Source organism: Silene latifolia, chromosome 9, assembly GCF_048544455.1.
Source record: "Silene latifolia isolate original U9 population chromosome 9, ASM4854445v1, whole genome shotgun sequence".
Taxonomy (NCBI): domain Eukaryota; kingdom Viridiplantae; phylum Streptophyta; class Magnoliopsida; order Caryophyllales; family Caryophyllaceae; genus Silene; species Silene latifolia.
In genome coordinates this window covers 173,561,495-173,578,268 of record NC_133534.1, presented here as the reverse complement: position 1 = coordinate 173,578,268, position 16,774 = coordinate 173,561,495, and the positions used below count along the sequence as shown (strand labels likewise).

The 16,774-nt window shown below is 36.4% G+C and overlaps 1 protein-coding gene and 1 long non-coding RNA gene across 2 annotated transcripts; both read left to right on the top strand.

Moving 5' to 3' along the window:
* Window positions 1-6,728: 6,728 nt before the first annotated feature.
* LOC141600221 (uncharacterized) lies at window positions 6,729-10,817 on the top strand. The gene is made up of 5 exons (XR_012524261.1): window positions 6,729-6,932; window positions 9,704-9,766; window positions 9,990-10,086; window positions 10,178-10,244; window positions 10,572-10,817. It is a non-coding gene; the product is annotated as an uncharacterized LOC141600221 (long non-coding RNA).
* Window positions 10,818-11,614: 797 nt separating this feature from the next.
* Window positions 11,615-14,899, top strand: LOC141601908 (uncharacterized). The gene is made up of 7 exons (XM_074422214.1): window positions 11,615-11,619; window positions 11,721-12,353; window positions 12,452-12,585; window positions 12,736-12,964; window positions 13,143-13,633; window positions 13,737-13,919; window positions 14,052-14,899. The coding sequence occupies exons 1-7, from the start codon at window positions 11,615-11,617 to the stop codon at window positions 14,897-14,899; spliced, it is 2,523 nt and encodes an 840-aa protein (XP_074278315.1).
* Window positions 14,900-16,774: the final 1,875 nt, after the last annotated feature.

The window sequence follows — 16,774 nt, the reverse complement described above, 5'->3', positions numbered from 1 at the left end:
ACAAAAGTTTTGCACATGCAAATTGGGATCCTCCAAAGGACTTCCTCCAAATTGCTTTCTCTCCACAAGGCTAATGAAAGCCGGTTTGATCTCGAATTCCGGCGCGGTGTTTTGAGTGGTTGTGATTCCGGCCGGAAGCATGGCCGCGGTGGGCTTTGAATGATCGGAAAGTTTCACCATCTTTTTGGTAGTAGATGATGATGGTGGTGGATTTGATGAACAAGAAACCTCCTCCTCTTCAAGAACCTCTAGATCGTCTAAGTAAGACTTTCTAGCACTATCAACTTGGATGGGTGAAGTGGCTTCTTTAATTTCCTTCCAAAAACGTCGTCTTCTCCTAAAGGTTTTCTCGGGCTCGGAATCCGGTGAAAGCAATTCTCCACTACGAGAGGACCTGAGCATAAGACAACAATTTCTAGGAAAATGATAAGTAACGGTCTCAAGGAACAAGTGTTCCCCAAGACAAAGAAAAACAAGATAAAAATCGACAATTCACAATGCAATAAAACCGTTTCCCGCAAGCGGCGCCAAAATTTGATAGGCTTATCGCGTACCTATGCAAAGATAAATTCCCTAAACAACAAGTTAATGTAGCAATAGGGGTCGAACACAAGGAAACGGGAATTACTTCGTGAATTGCTATGGGTAGGTTTTTATCAAGGTCGATTACGATTTGGTTTGGTTTGGTTGTTTGATGATTAATAAGAATTATGATGTAAATTATATAATAAAAGGGAGTCTAAGGGGTTCGGGTCACACATGCAAGGGTAAATATATTATCATGATAAACTTGGTACTAACAACATTGTCAATTGCTTAGGCTTAAAGATACCCATCTTACGATATTAGAATCAACCATAGGCCGGGTCCTAGAGAAACTCTCGTCCATGACTAGGTCGTCCTACTATACATGCTTAGTCTAATTCAATTCCGTGCCTCTCGACTTATAGAACGAATAAACAAACTTAATCAATTGAATAGGGCCCTAAACAAAGATTAAACATTGAGGCACAAGCATGTGATAGAAGCAATATGAACGATATTATTATTAACTATTTTATCATGTTACATATTTGATTATTGCATGGCTCCCCTAACCCTTAGACTAAGGAAATTAGCTACTCATGTTAAGGTGTAAATTGCAAACTAAATTATAAGAAATGCTAAACATAATTGTATGATTTATATAAACTAATTGATTTAACATGTGGAGGAAATTATGCTAATGAAATGAGATTAATAATAAACTAAATAACAATGTAAAATGCAAAATAGAAGTAGAAATACCTTAATAGAAATAACTTGTGTGGAAGAAACAAAGTAGAACCAAATGCTTGAAATGTAATAATAACCAAATGTTTAAGAACTACAAGATTAACTAATTTGTAAACTAATATGAAAACTATTGAGAGATTATATTGCTTAAGGCTATGAAGAACTAAAATGAGACGTGAAGAAGAGATATCCAAAGCCTCGGAATACCTCTCCTATTTATAGGAGAGGAAAGCAAAACGTAAACATTGAAGATGTCTATGGCCCCGATCGGGGTTGCATGGCCCCGATCGGGGTCGTGTGTCTCTCGGTTAATTCGCTTAATTCCTCACTTAATTTCTTGAGGAATCCAATGTTTGCGATAAATGCTCCTTAATGCACCCGGTTAATGCTTCATAAATCTTTCATTGAGCATCTAAATGAGCATCCTAAGTTTGTGAGAATCCTAAGCTTTTTCATCTTGACTTGGACTTGATCATTGGGCCTTGACTTTGATTGTTGGCAACATTTGCAATTCTCACTTCAACCCAACAAATCTTCATGCAAACACCCATCCAAACACTCCCATGCTAGTCCAATGTTAGGCCTTGTTTAGCTTAGTGAACTTGGTGTATAAAATGGTAGGAAAAAGCCTCTAAATGCTTAGATTCCTACAAAACCGTAACAAACACAACAATACACCTAGAACACAAGATTAGCTCAAATATATACTAATTAAAGTACGACGAACAATAGAAACCGAGCTAAAATGAGGGGTAAAAGTATATAAAATATGTGCTTATCAGGTTGAACTTCAGGGACGAAGTTCTTTTTAAGGAGGGAAGACTGTAATACTACGGTTTTCTATGTCTATGGGTACTCTATCGAGTGGGGCTTACTCTGTCGAGTAAGTATGTTTTTATACAAAACAGTAGTCTGCCTAATAGGTACTCGATCGAGTACGCGTGACACTCGATTGAGTAAGGGGCACTCGATCGAGTAAGTCACTTACTCGATCGAGTAAGTTGGTCATACGGGTTTTTTTAGCCGGGATTTGTTAATAACGCGTGATTAGTATTTAAGGGTTCCGTCATCTTCCTTAATCATTTTTACTTTTCTAAAAACCTTTCAAAGAGAGAAAAGAGTTACGTTACTTCGTTCTTCGCGTTATTGTCAAATCCCAAAGGCTAAGGTTGTCGGATCGTCGTGTTCTTTATGCCGTTGAGTTCGTCGCGTCAAGGGTAAGATTCTTGTATAATTTTTATACTGCTTAATAAAGCGGCGATAGAACCCTGCATGACCAAGAAAACTACGCACACTCTTAATATTAACCGTGTACGGAAGTTGCTCAATTACCTCAACTTTAGCTTTATCCACTTGGATACCTTTACCTGACACCAAATGACCAAGTACCACCCCTTTAGTAACCATGAAGTGACACTTCTCCCAGTTGAGCACAAGATTGCTCTCCTCACAGCGCTGCAAAACCTTAGTCAAGTTTCTCAAGCAAACATCAAAATCAGTACCATAAACACTGAAATCATCCATAAAGACTTCCATAATAGACTCTATATAATCAGAAAATATGGCCATCATACAACGCTGAAAGGTAGATGTGGCATTACATAAACCAAAAGGTATCCTCCTATAAGCAAATACACCATATGGACATGTGAAAGTAGTCTTTTCCTGATCGTCAGGATGAATGGGTATCTGAAAGAAACCGGAGTAGCCATCTAGGTAACAGAAATAACTATGGCATGCTAACCTCTCTAACATTTGATCAATATAAGGAAGTGGGAAGTGGTCTTTCTTAGTAGCTGTGTTCAACTTTCTATAATCAATACACATCCTCCAACCTGTAACAAGTCTAGTAGCAATTAGTTCATTCTTATCATTGTTTACCACTGTAGTACCTCCTTTCTTAGGTACAACTTGGACATGACTGACCCATTTAGAATCATATATAGAGAAAATAATGCCAGCATCAAGTAATTTCTGTACCTCTTTCCTTACCACCTCCTGCATTGGAGGATTTAGTCGTCTCTGACCCTGTGCACTAGGCTTGTGGCCTTTTTCCAAGTGAATACGATGCATACAAAAGTCAGGACTAATACCTTGTAGATCATCAATGCTATACCCAATGGCCTTTTTATGAGTTTTCAAAACAGTTAACAAAGCAGAAAGTTGGCCTTCAGTTAGGCTAGCATTGACAATTACCGGGTTCATTTCATAGTCAGCCAAAAATTCATACTTAAGATGTGAGGAAAGGGGTTTAAGTTCAGGTTTCTTTACCTCGGTAACCTTAGATAAGCTACCTAAGTTGTATACCTTTTGCTTTGGGCATTCCTCTCTAGTAAGCAACTTCTCAATCTCATCCACTTCTTGACTCCATGAACCCGTCTCAGCAGCTGAATCAGAAACAAGGGCAATCTCCAGAGGATCCCTGTTTAAACACATAGCAAGACACTCATCAATAGTAAAATCAACAACATCAATACTATGACAAGTTTCTTCTATCATTGGATGTTTTAAAGCTTTTTCTAAGTTAAACACAATGGTATCATCCCCCACAGCTAAAGTTAGTCTCCCTTGCCTAACATCTATAACCGCCCCCGCTGTGTGAAGGAATGGTCTACCCAAGATGATAGGGATTTGGTTGTCCTCATCTATATCTAAGACAACAAAATCAACGGGAATGAAGAATTTCCCAACTCGAACGGGAACATCCTCCAAAACACCTAGTGGGTGTTTAATAGATCGATCAACCATCTGCAAAGTCATATTAGTAACAGTCACACGACCCATATTTAATTTCTTACAAATAGAATAAGGCATGACACTAACGCTAGCTCCTAAGTAAAAAAGAGCTTTACTAATAGCAAGATGACCGATATGAAAAGGGATAAAAAAACTCCCCGAATCCTTAAGCTTAGGTGGTGAATTATCTTGCAACACGGCGCTGCACTTCTGAGTAAAAGCAATGGTTTCCACCTCATCAAAGGACCTCTTCCTTGTCAATATCTCTTTCATAAACTTCGCATAAGCTAGCACTTGAGTGATCAACTAAGTAAAAGGAACACTTATGAAGAGTCTATCAATAGCCGAAATACTCAAGAAGGAGGGGGGGGGGGGGGGTGAATTGAGGATTAAAAACTTTAGCCTATTTTTTCGATTGTAAATATATAATTAATTATTTAAAGTTTATTAATTAAACTTTAACTAATCAATTAATTAACGAACTTGAGCAAAGCGTAAATAGAGCGAAAGAGAAAGAGAGACACACGGATTTTTGAAGTGGTTTAGTTTCACAAATCGAAACCTACGTCCACTATTCTCGATTAATAAATTTAGTACCTTTCTACGGATTACAAATTTACTAATCCAACTCGTACAACTAACCCTAGTTGTAACTCAAGTGAGTATCGCTAAATACTCGAGTGACTAACTTACGCTAATAAGAAAGCACTAATGATTCTTCTAAAAGTTCACGTTAATGAACGAGTAAGAAACCAATTAAGCACTATTATTTTATAACGATAACAAAAGAATGAATGCACAAGTATATAAGACACACGACCTTTTCAAAATAACAAAACGGTTTTTGCTTTGTAAAACACGGTTTTTGCTTTTTAAAATAAAATCAAATTTTTGCTCAAAGCTCTTAAAATGAAATGTAGCAAAGAGTAGAGTATTTATAGCGAGGAAGGAAGCTGGCACTCGGTTTTTCTCAAAACCCTAGAGGCCGAAATATCAAATATGTAAACAAATATATTTTAATATTTCTTTCCTTAAAATCTTTAAGAGATAATAGAAAATAACTAAAAGATAAACTTATAAATTATTCCCCTGAACTAAAATCTAGAGAGAGAATCATGAGAGAGAAAGCTAGAGAGAGAAAAGCTCTAAATTCTTAAAACCTAATAAATCTATTACAACGATGACGGCTCTGAAATCTATGTCAAACCGCTTTTCGCCATTAAATTCTACAACTAAATCTGCTTTACAATCTTCCAAAGCTTCTGTCGTGGGCTCATCTACTAAACATGTCCCTAAAGGTGGTGACTTGGTTCCTTCTTCGTCTGATACAGGCAAAACGAAGTGTATCAACGCAATTCAGGGCATTCCTGTGTTGGATCTTAGCGAAGGAGAACCAGTAGAAAACGACGGCTGGACGTTGCGGAAGGGAGGAAAGGATATACCCATATTGGAGACTATTGCTGAAGAGGAGGAATTAACTGATTTGCTACAGTTTACTCACGAAGATAACAAAACAGAGGTAGATTTTTGGTCTAACTCTGTTATTTGTTACATTTTGGGAGCAAACCCTCCTTGGGATCTTGTTGAGGATTATGTGTATAAGATGTGGGATTGTTTTGGAATTGATAGGGTTTGTTTTTTGGATAATGGAGTTTTTGTTGTAAGATTTAATAAACCTGGGGGAAAAGATGCTTTATTGAAGTCTGCTTATTATCTTTTTGATAATAAACCAGTTATTGTCAAACCCTGGGTTAAGGATATGGATTTGGTTAAAGAGAAGGTAGCTGTGGTTCCAGTTTGGGTGAAACTATATGGAATTCCCCTGAAATTTTGGGGAAAATGTTTACCTAAAATTGCTAACCTGGTAGGGAAATATGTTAAGATGGATATTGAGACACATGATAAGGTTCGTTTGAGTTTTGCCAGAGTGATGGTTGAATTACCTATGGATCAAAAGCTCATTGAGAAGATTAAATTCTTAGATGAAAATGGGCTAGTGGCACTAGTAGAAAAACATTAATTTGCGGCTATCTATTTGAGGCGTTTTTTCCAAACCGCCGCAATTAAGAATTCAGTTCTTTAAAAAAAAATTAATAATAATCTCATATGAGGCGTTTTTTAAGTAGAGCGCCTCAAATATATTCATTTGAGGCGTTTTTAGATAGAACGGCGGTTTGGAAAGTTAGGTGTACCCCTGAGTTTTTCGGTTTTCTATGTTGTACCCCTCCTTTTTTTTAATTCTACATTGTACCCCTAAACTTTTTAGTTTTTCTCCATCATAACCTCGTTTAACTCTCCATTAACTTTATCACTATCAAACGATAATACTTTGACCTTTATTCTGACTTATTAATGTTGTATCACCATTCTATATGAGAAACATCATAAATCACTTTTAATAAGCACCAACTACTATTAAAAACATATGTTATGAGTCATGACATGATAATGGAGATTTTTTTACTTTTCAGTTAGTTTCGTATACTATTTCGTGGGCTAATGAGTAATTCGACGAACTAATAAGTAAATGAGTAGGTTATCGAGTAATTGGAATGATAAATAGACGATTTAATAGGTCATTTAAGAAACTAAGTTAGCAAAGACAATAAATAAGGTCATGGTATAGACTAATGTATAGAGTTTAGGGGTATACCATAGAATATTAAAAAAGGAGGGGTACACGGTAGAAAACCAAAAACCACGAGGGTACACCGTAGAATATCCCAAAAACATAAATACACCATCACTTCTGAGTTCTGACTACCCTACCTTGCTGTCTATTGTTAAGTCTCCTTTTCCCCTTTCTATTTCCCTTCCCTTCTCCCTCGCGAACTCCTACAACGAGCCCTGGACTCACGCCGACCACCACCATCGGCTCCAATTTGTTTCGCCTTCTTATAGTCTGTTCCATCTGATAAAAGGTATTCATAGTTTTTCACTTATTTTGATTTAATCAATTAGGGTTTATGGATAATTCGGTTTATGTTGAGTTAGATGCATTTGAGTGTTGTGTGATTTTTTGGGTTGATATTTAATGATAAGTATAACCTCATTTTTGTTGTGTTTGAAGTATTAGGCTTCAATTGATTAGACCTGCTAATTATTGTTGATCAATTTTGGGGTTGTAGATCCACATTCAATTTAGGGGTTTTAGATTCAAAATCAAGTTAGGGGTTTAGTTTCATAATCAATTTATGCCAACTACCTTCAAATTAGGGTTATTCAATTTAGGGGTTTTATGTTTTTGCTTTGTTCGTGTATTTAAATTCATGTTTTTGTTTGGTCATGTATTCAAGTTAGGGGTTTATTTGATATTCAATTTGCTTTATTTAATTTTAGTGTTGTTTAAGTACATGTTTTTGGTGTTTATGCAATATTTTATGAAACTTGTAGGAGAATTGACAGTGTTACTGTAAAAGAATGGATGTCTATCTACAAATGCTCTAATCGTTGTAAAGATAATGGACATGGTTTGGTACATCGTCGAACTAGGGTGTGTGTTCGTGTTAACTCTAGTAATACTTGTGCTCAAACTGATTGTCCAATGTTTTTATTTATTTAAAGGGTTTTTTGTCAAAAACTACCTTATATTTAGGGGTATTTGTAAAACAACTACCTTATATTATTTTTCTTGTTTTAGACTACCTTTGTTTTCTCATTTTTTGGTCAAAAACTACCTACGCTGAAAATATGGCGAGATTTGGTCGATTTAGTGACATTAACCTATCTCACATGACTTTCTTAACATCAAACAACAATGATCGATTGCCTCTAAACCAAAATTTAACTTCAGATAAGCAAAATTAATGAATTTCACATTTCAATAATAACTACAAACATCTACTAAAGTTTAGCGTAAGTACTTCATGACTTCCCAAAATCGGGCCTTGGTAAGATTAAAACATAAAAGAGTCGTGTGAGATATGTTAAAGCCGAAAAATAGACCAAATATGTCTAGATTCTTAACGTAGGTAGTTATTGACCAAAAATAAAGAAAACAAAGGTAGTTGAAAACAAAAAAAATAATATAAGGTAGTATTTTTACAAATACACCTAAATATAAGGTAGTTTTTGACAAAAAACTCTTATTTAAACTCTACCATATTATATTATTGCGATTGAAGTGTGACTTAGTCGATATTTTAGATAAAATGAAATAAGTCACACTTCATTTTTTTTTTATATCTAGATTTGACAAAATTAGGTCGTTGCTATGATACAAATGAATGAAAAATAAAGGGTAGCGGATATGCAACCTTCTTGAGCTTGTCTATTCACTTCGTTGTTTATGTCCACTGGACTCTAAACTTTTAAATCTTGTTTATGATGTCGATGGTGCTATTCCAGGTTATTTTAAGATAACCAACAGATAGGGCAGTATTGGCCTAGCAATAGGCAAATTAGTCAATTTCTAAAAGTTACCCAACATCCTCTATCCTCATATTTCAATTTACATGTTTTCAAAGTAGTCCTTTGTACACTATTACATATGTGTATCTTTCTCTTAGACCTTGTTTTAAGTTTAAGCAAGTGTTTCTTTCTCTTTGAACCTTGTCATAAGTTGAAGTAGGCATGACAATTTATTCATAGGGTCTTGTATACCAAACTACGAAAGAGGTGTAAATGCTTATAAATGTTCTAGTGTCAGTTTTAGGTTATTTGTTAATTGTCATTAATAAGTGCATTTAGTGTGTACAATCAATCCATCATTTGGATAGATTATTTATGTCTCCTGCTAAATTCCATATTTCTTGTCTTCTCCATTTATTCATTAACTTTCCTAGTTAATCACACTAGTTTTATTACTACAGTGAACTTGATGATTAGCTTCTTGCTATTGAATTATCAATATTATTTACGAATACTACAATAGGTGAGGTGCATATTATTGGTTGCAGTCAAACTGCGTCTGCCCCTCTTTAAATGTATGCACTCTTCCATTTTTCTGTTTAAGCATGGAGGAGAGATTTCTATAAAAAAAAATATTGCGTCTTTGCCTCTGTTTTAGCAATTTATTCCAGTCTTGTACTCTACTATATATGATGGTTGTAATAATCTATTCTTGTGATGTACTCTCTTGTACATTATGCTTGTAGTGCTTTGAAATTATCTTTTGCTCATAGATACTTGATTGCTATTGTAGAGATTGTAGACTCGTATCTTCTTTACTTATCGTAGACCCTTGCCTATGAGAGTTTACTCATAAAATATCCTTTCTTCCTCAAAAAATATCCTCTCTTCCTTTTCATCCTTGAACTAGTCAAACAATCACAAGGAGATACATATCCTAATCCATTTTTCACTGTGTTCTCATTCTTCTGCTTATTTCTGCAAAGCTATGGGAGATTCTAATTGCCATTGCTGAGAAGGTCATTCAACTACGACAATACAAAAGAAAATTTTACTGAGTTTTTGGTTGGTAGTAATAGGCCTAGAGTCCCTTGCTTGAGCTTAACCCTCACTCATTTTTTAATCATTTTACTTATTCTGTTGGTTACTATGCTGCTCCACTGTATATTATTTCCCTAGTTTGGTCTAGTGTGTGGTGAACGTCTTTTGCGGGCAACTACGCTAAACGGAAATCACTTTTGATGACAAGCAAGCGCTTGGCGACACTTTTTAGTAGAATATTTCTGTTGAGCATTCACTGATATTTGACATTTACTTATTTTCTTTGTATTTAACTTTGCAGGCAGTTGCTACGACAGGAACGGAGGAACGTATTAAATTCAACTGGATATACAACTTTGTTCAGGTATAGTACCCAAGTAGAGAATGAATGCAAGGCAGGAAACGAAAAACATGAAAAACATGCTGCTGCACATGTTTAATTATTTTGAGTTATGATCTTACAACTTTGTTTCTTACTCTAAGTAACCATTAGCATGCTTTAAGTGTACTACTTAATTCTGCAATGTTATATATACGTCCCTCTCCTGGAAACCCTGATACAGTTTGATTGATTATTGTTCCTACAGGAGCAACAAACCGCACTACAAGTGCACATTCTGCCTATTTTTGATCCAGTTTTGTCTCCGAGGAATTTGGCTATCATTGCTTGGGAATAAAGTGAATGTAAGCACATCTTTTGTTTCACCTTCTATTTTATGCACCTCACCTCTAGACTGTGGAGATGAATGGGCCATATCTTCTTTTGACATGGCAGGGCAGGTCTTTTAGGCACTGGCACTAGTTCTCGGGCTCTGGCACATGCACAATCAACATATCAAAAGGTTATTCTTCTCATTCTGCTGGTTTCGTTTCAGTCATCAGTCATTAGTCATAGAAGCGTCTTTCGTCACCTTTACTTAGGAATCGAATGGTTTATACATTCTAATGGCTATTCGTATCAATATCCGAAGCCTGATCCCAAGTTAAGGGGAAAGCCTAGCTCAATTAGATTCCAGTAGTAGTCAAATGACCTAACTAGTGATGGCTAATTTAATTAAGATCACGTTGGTGTGTTCAAATTTGAGCAAGCAATAAAATGTCTCGTCTAATGCATCTAGCGGTTTTGCCTGGGAGGTTTAATTGTTGGTCTTTTGTGTTGAAACTTGCAGGTGGGGAATTGTAAAAATTGCAGATTTCGTGGAATGGTTTATGGCACACACGAGCAACCCTCTCCATCGTCGTCATCTTAGAGAATCATATAGTTTTATCACATTGTCAAATGTAAATTAATGTCTAGAATATTTACTTCCATCCTATAATTTTTAGATTGCATTTTTGTAAAACATTTGTGTTATGTATTATTTTAAATCATCTATGACAATAAAGTTTGATTTATATATCTAGAATTTCAGTTTTAATAATTTATGATTACTTTTAAAAAACAGCCCATATAATTTTTTTTTTATTTTTAGAATTATCTATTTGCTGCTCCTTTTCAAGAAAACGCCGCAAATAACGCCTCTATTTGCGGCTCCTTTTTGAAAAAACGCCGCAAATAGGGCATTTATTTGCGGCGTTTAAAAAACGCCGTAAATGTAATTCTTATTTGCGGCCCCTCTATTTGCTGCTACACCAAAAACGCCTCAAATAGCCTATTTTTTGGAGCCGCAAATGATGTTTTTTCTACTAGTGTGGTACATGTTAACATAGAGTATGAATGGAGGTCTATTTCTTGTACGAGCTGTACAGGGATTGGGCATGAAGCTGCCCAATGCAGGAAGCCTAGGAGGAGGAAGGCTAACATTCAAGGTCCTAAGGTTCCTGTTAAGCCTTCCCAAAAAAAAGAATGGAGGCCAGTGGAGAAACCACCAATCCAGTCCAAGGAAGTGGTAACTCCTCCTACTCTATCTTCTGATAATTTCCCTCCACTCTCAATCAGTAGAACTACTCCCGTCATTAAGTCAACTCCTGTCAAGCAAATCATTAGGCTTAATAGACAAGAGGGTATGGTTGGGGTGAGGTTGTCAGGAAGGTTTAGTAATTACACATTTATGGATGCTCTAAATCGTAATGTTGTACCACAAGAGCAGGCTATTGAGAGTGGCAAAGACTCCCCAGATCCTAATATCAATGCATAGTTTAGGATTTTGGAATGTCAGGGGTCTAAATGACCTGAATAAGCAGAGAGTGGTGAGATCTTTCTTGCACAATAATGGGGTAGGGCTTTTTGGTTTGCTTAAAACTAAACTGAAGCCTAGCACTTTGTTGAATAGGAATACCTCTATTTGTGATGGTTGGAGTGTCTCCACTAACTGCAGTTGGCATAAGGGGAGTAGAATTTGGATTTTATGGAAGCCTAATCTGTTTGATATTCAGTTTTCGTCTTATAGTGCTCAACATATTCATATGTTGGTTCATTCTAGAGTTGATGATAAGAAATTCCAGCTTACTATGATCTATGCCTTTAATGGATTGCATGAAAGAATTGAATTATGGAATACTCTCAAAGACATTTCTGCTACTTATTGTACACCCTGGCTTTGGCTTGGGGATTTCAACACTGTTATGTCTCCTATTGAGAGGTTAGGAGGTAATACTACTGATGCTGAAATGGAGCATTTCCAAGATTGTGTGTCTATTTGTGGTATGGAGGACATTCCTGCCACTGGTGCCATGTTTACCTGGTCTAACAAACAAGAAGTAAATGATAGGGTATACAGTAGGCTGGATAGGGCTATGGGAAACCAGGAGTGGCTGGATGATTATGCCACTAGCCTTGCTCACTTTCATCCTGAGGGATTGTTTGATCACTGTCCCTGCACCATTGTGGATAGGAATGCTGATATTGGAGGGAAAAAGAATTTCAAATATTTCAATATGTGGGGGCTTGCTCCTAGTTTTAAGGATTCTATTACTATGGCTTGGGCTACTGTCTATAGAGGGACTAAAATGTTTTCGGTTGTTAAAAAACTCAAAGCTCTTAAGCCTATTTCAAGAACATTAATAGAGAGTGCTTTTTCGATGTGGAGAATAATACCAATATTGCTAGTATGGCTTTGGAGCATATCCAGAAAGCCTTAATTGATAATCCTGGGGATCTTGATCTTATTGAAGAAGTCGCTTTGGCTCATGAACCGAGAGATTTAGTATCTCAGGGACGGTTTTACGCTTCAAAAAGCCAAAGTGCGGTGGTCCTTAGAAGGAGATCTTAACACTTCTTATTTTCATCATGTCATTAAGAAGAGAATGTTGCTCAACAAAGTATTCCAAATTGAGGATCGGGAAGGGAATTTGTGTAATCGATGGTGATTCAATTCAAGTGAGCTTTCTTAGAGTACTATCAAGGCTTACTTGGATCTACTAATACTACCACTGAGGTTAATGTGAATGTGGTTAGAAAAGGTACTGTTGTCTTTACTCATTGGGACATCTTAGATAAGCCTGTTACTATTGAAGAGGTTAAGAATAGCATCTTTAGCATTCCTAAGAATAAGTCACCTGGTCCTGATGGCTATAAAAGCCAATTTTTCAGGGATGCTTGGGATGTAATTGGGACGATGATGTGAAAGCGCGAGTAATTAATTTCTTTGACACTCGGGAAGTTATTGAACCAATCTGAATGCAACTATAATTACCTTAATTCCTAAATCGGACAAAGCAACTGACAGTGTTAAGCATTTCAGGCCAATTTCCTGCTGTAATGTTCTTTATAAAGCTATTTCCAAAATTCTTTGCAATAGGCTGGCTCTTATTCTACCTGATATAATAAGTAAGAATCAGGGAGCTTTTGTCAAAGGCAGAAGCATTCTAGAAAATATCTTAATTTGCCAGGATTTGGTAAGGCTTTATCATAGGGGAAATGCCTCTCCTAGGTGCATGTTTAAGCTTGATTTACAAAAAGCTTATGATTCTATTGAGTGGGCTTTTGTGGATCAAATGCTAGGTGCTCTTATGTTCCCTGAGAAGTTCAGACAGATGATTATGACTTGCATTACTACATCTTCTTTTACTCTTAATATCAATGGGGCTCAATTTGGTTATTTCAAGGGTAGAAGGGGCCTTAGACAAGGTGACCCTATTTCACCTCTGATTTTTTGCATTTGTATGGAATATTTGACAAGGATTATGGATTTTGCAACAAGAAAATGGTATTTTAGGTTCCATCCTCTTTGCAAGAGTTTGAAACTTACTCATTTACTCTTTGCTGATGATCTCTTAATGTTCAGCAAAGGTGATGTGCAGTCCATTATGCTAATTCTCGAGTTCGGCCACATTTTCTCGCCGCATCGGTCTTACTGTTAATGCCTCTAAATCTGAGGTTGTGTTCTGTGGAGTCACTGATAGTTTGAAGACTGACATTATACAGGTTTCTGGTTACCAGGAAGGAAAGCTGCCATTTAAATATCTGGGTATACCTATCCAACCTGGTAGACTGAATAAAGCTGATTGTAGTGTGTTAGTTGAGAAGATTGTTTCCAAAATTAGAGGGATTGGAGCAAGGAAGCTAAGCTATGCTGGTAGACTTGTGCTAATCAATTTTGTGTTCAATACCCTACATAATTATTGGGCTTCTATTTTTCTGATTCCTAAGGGAGTCATCAAAAGAATAGAAGCAATTTGCAGGAATTTTCTCTAGTGTGGTGAGTCAGATTATAACAGAGCACCTTTGGTATCTTGGCATGATGTTTGCTTCAGTAAGAAGGAGGGTGGTCTGGGTATTCAGAATGCAGGGGTGTGGAATGTAGCAAGTGTAAGTAAGCTTGTTCATTGGTTGTATACAAAGGCAGATAGGTTGTGGGTGCTTTGGATAGACCATGTCTATATGAAAGGAACAGCTTGGGTGAATTATCAGCCTCCTCCTGATTCTAACTGGAACTGGAGGAATATTTGTCGAGTTAGAGGTCTTCTTGAGGGTGGTTATCAAGGTAATACCTGGATAGCTTTTCCTGGTGGTTACACTGTCAGTGCTGGCTACCATTGGATGCAGGGTTCACACCCCCCTGTCCTTTGGTATAAGGATGTGTGGGATAATTGGTTGCTACCCAAGCATTCTTTTATTGCTTGGTTGATTCAGAAAAAGGCTCTTAATACTATATGTAAGCTTCATAGGATTGGTATCTGCTTAACTGATAGATGTATCCTATGTGAAGTGGGAGAGGAAACGCATGACCACCTGTTTGATGAGTGTGTTTACAGTTCTAGGGTTATTGCAGGTGTTGAGGAAAGGTTCCATATTAGTTTTACTGGGTCTACTCAATTCTACTCGAAGTTAAGAAGGAAGACTTGTAGAATGGCAAGAATGGTTACATTCTACATGATATGGCAGGAGAGAAACAATTGCAGGCTAACTCTTCAGATTAGCAGGCCTGAAACTTTGGTGTCCAGAATCTCACAGCAAGTGCATAACAGACTGGTTGCAAAAATGTCTACTGTGGTGAAGGCTAATGACTGTGGTTGGCTAAGTAGAATACACATACGTTGTAATTTTTGTACTTAGTCTCTATGATGGAATATGAAAATGGATGATATTGTAATATTTTTGATTATTTGAAATACAAAAAGCTCACATGTTACCAAAAAAATATAAATTATTCCCCTATTATCTTTTCCTTAAATCTTAAGATATGATAAGATTTTCCATAACAAAAATATCTTTATCATAGATATCCATATCAAGCTAAATATAAAAGATATGTTAAGATAATTCTAGAGAATAAAATCTTAACAATAAACAACTTTTATCCTTAAGTTACACGAAACCAACACGGCTCATATGTGAAAACCCTAATTAGTAATATGACTCAACTCATAAGTTGATCCAATATAATTACTAATTATAAGATTAAAAATAAAACCACACTCAATATGAATATGGACTTCCTCATTAAATAAATACTTTTTGCTAAAATATTTAAAAAAGACAAAAATATTTTTCAAAAACAATTTGAAAACTTCTTAAGTCGTGCGTTATATAAACTCAACATCTCATTGTTATAGTAGAAGAGCTATAACATTGAGCTCCTACATAAGTAATGTTATAGCTGTGAAGCTATAACTTTACTAACGTAAGAAATCCACTCTTACATTAACATTACGAGATAATCACCTACGCTATTCTAATCTTCTTAGAAGGTCTTCGAGTGTAGGCTACCTCGTTATTCAAGCTTGATCAATCTTCAATTGAGCTTCATCTTCTCACGAATGCTTGAATAATTCTTTCATTATCTTGCAATATCTTGATCCGTGATTGAGGGCTTGATCACAATAAGTTCTTGTATACTTTCATCACAATCCTTTAAGCTTTGCAAATAATAAGTCTAATCTGAAGAGACTAAACGAACAATTACGCGCAACGAGTATACATAATATAAAGTATTCTTGACATCATCAAAACATAAACATATATTTTATATGGTTCAACAAATTCCCTCTTTTTGATGATGGCAAGTCTCCTAAAAATGTGACTAAGTATATAGTTCCCCCCTCAATATAATACCGTCATCTTTATAGATAAAGATCAACGCAAGATCAAACGATTAATACAAGACCGAAACTTTAAGGACTTTAAGAGATAATTGGTTTTGACAAGGAGCAAGCTTAGGCAAATGCTTACCATGGTCGTTCTTTCCCCCTCTTGACATCATGGAAAAGATAAGAATAAACATAAAATGAGTAGAATAATATACGACGAGACAAGAGATAAGAACGATTAAGAAACCGAAATAAACCGTAAATATCCACAAGTACTTACGAAAATAAGGTAGCATACAACCAAAGAAAACATGTTTAAGCCAATGGGTCGAATAAGACAACATGTTTAAGAACTACCGAGCCATAACCACGAGTAGTATGCCAAAATGTGCCAAATTGGAAATAGTTTGGAAGGACAAAATACACCACTAGAAAACAAAAGAAAATAAGGCAATATAAGGAAAATGCGAAAACAGGGGAGGGGTAAGGCAAGGCTAAGTGTGACGGGTTTTGTAAGGATTGACATAGTCGGGATGAGTACGGAATTCCAAGGCATCAAGACGATCAAACGAACTCCGCACAAGAGTAGCTTAGGCATCTGGGCTTGTCTGGAAGTTAAGAACCTTCAAAGATAATGCCTTTGTCGCCTCCAAAGTAATAGCTTGATCGGCTTTCATAACTTTGCCGTCTTTCACCAAGGCACCCCCTTCACTAGTGAGGAAAGAAAGTCGATCACCGTGTTGAAACACTTCCTCACGAATAGCCACCAAATCCCTCTCGAAACCCACAAGCCTCTTATCGACCCCTTCCATCCACGAATAAACCCAAGCACTATCCAATCCTCCAACCGAGGACCGTGACTGTCCAACCCGAGACATAGCCGTAGCCAAGGCCGTCGTTT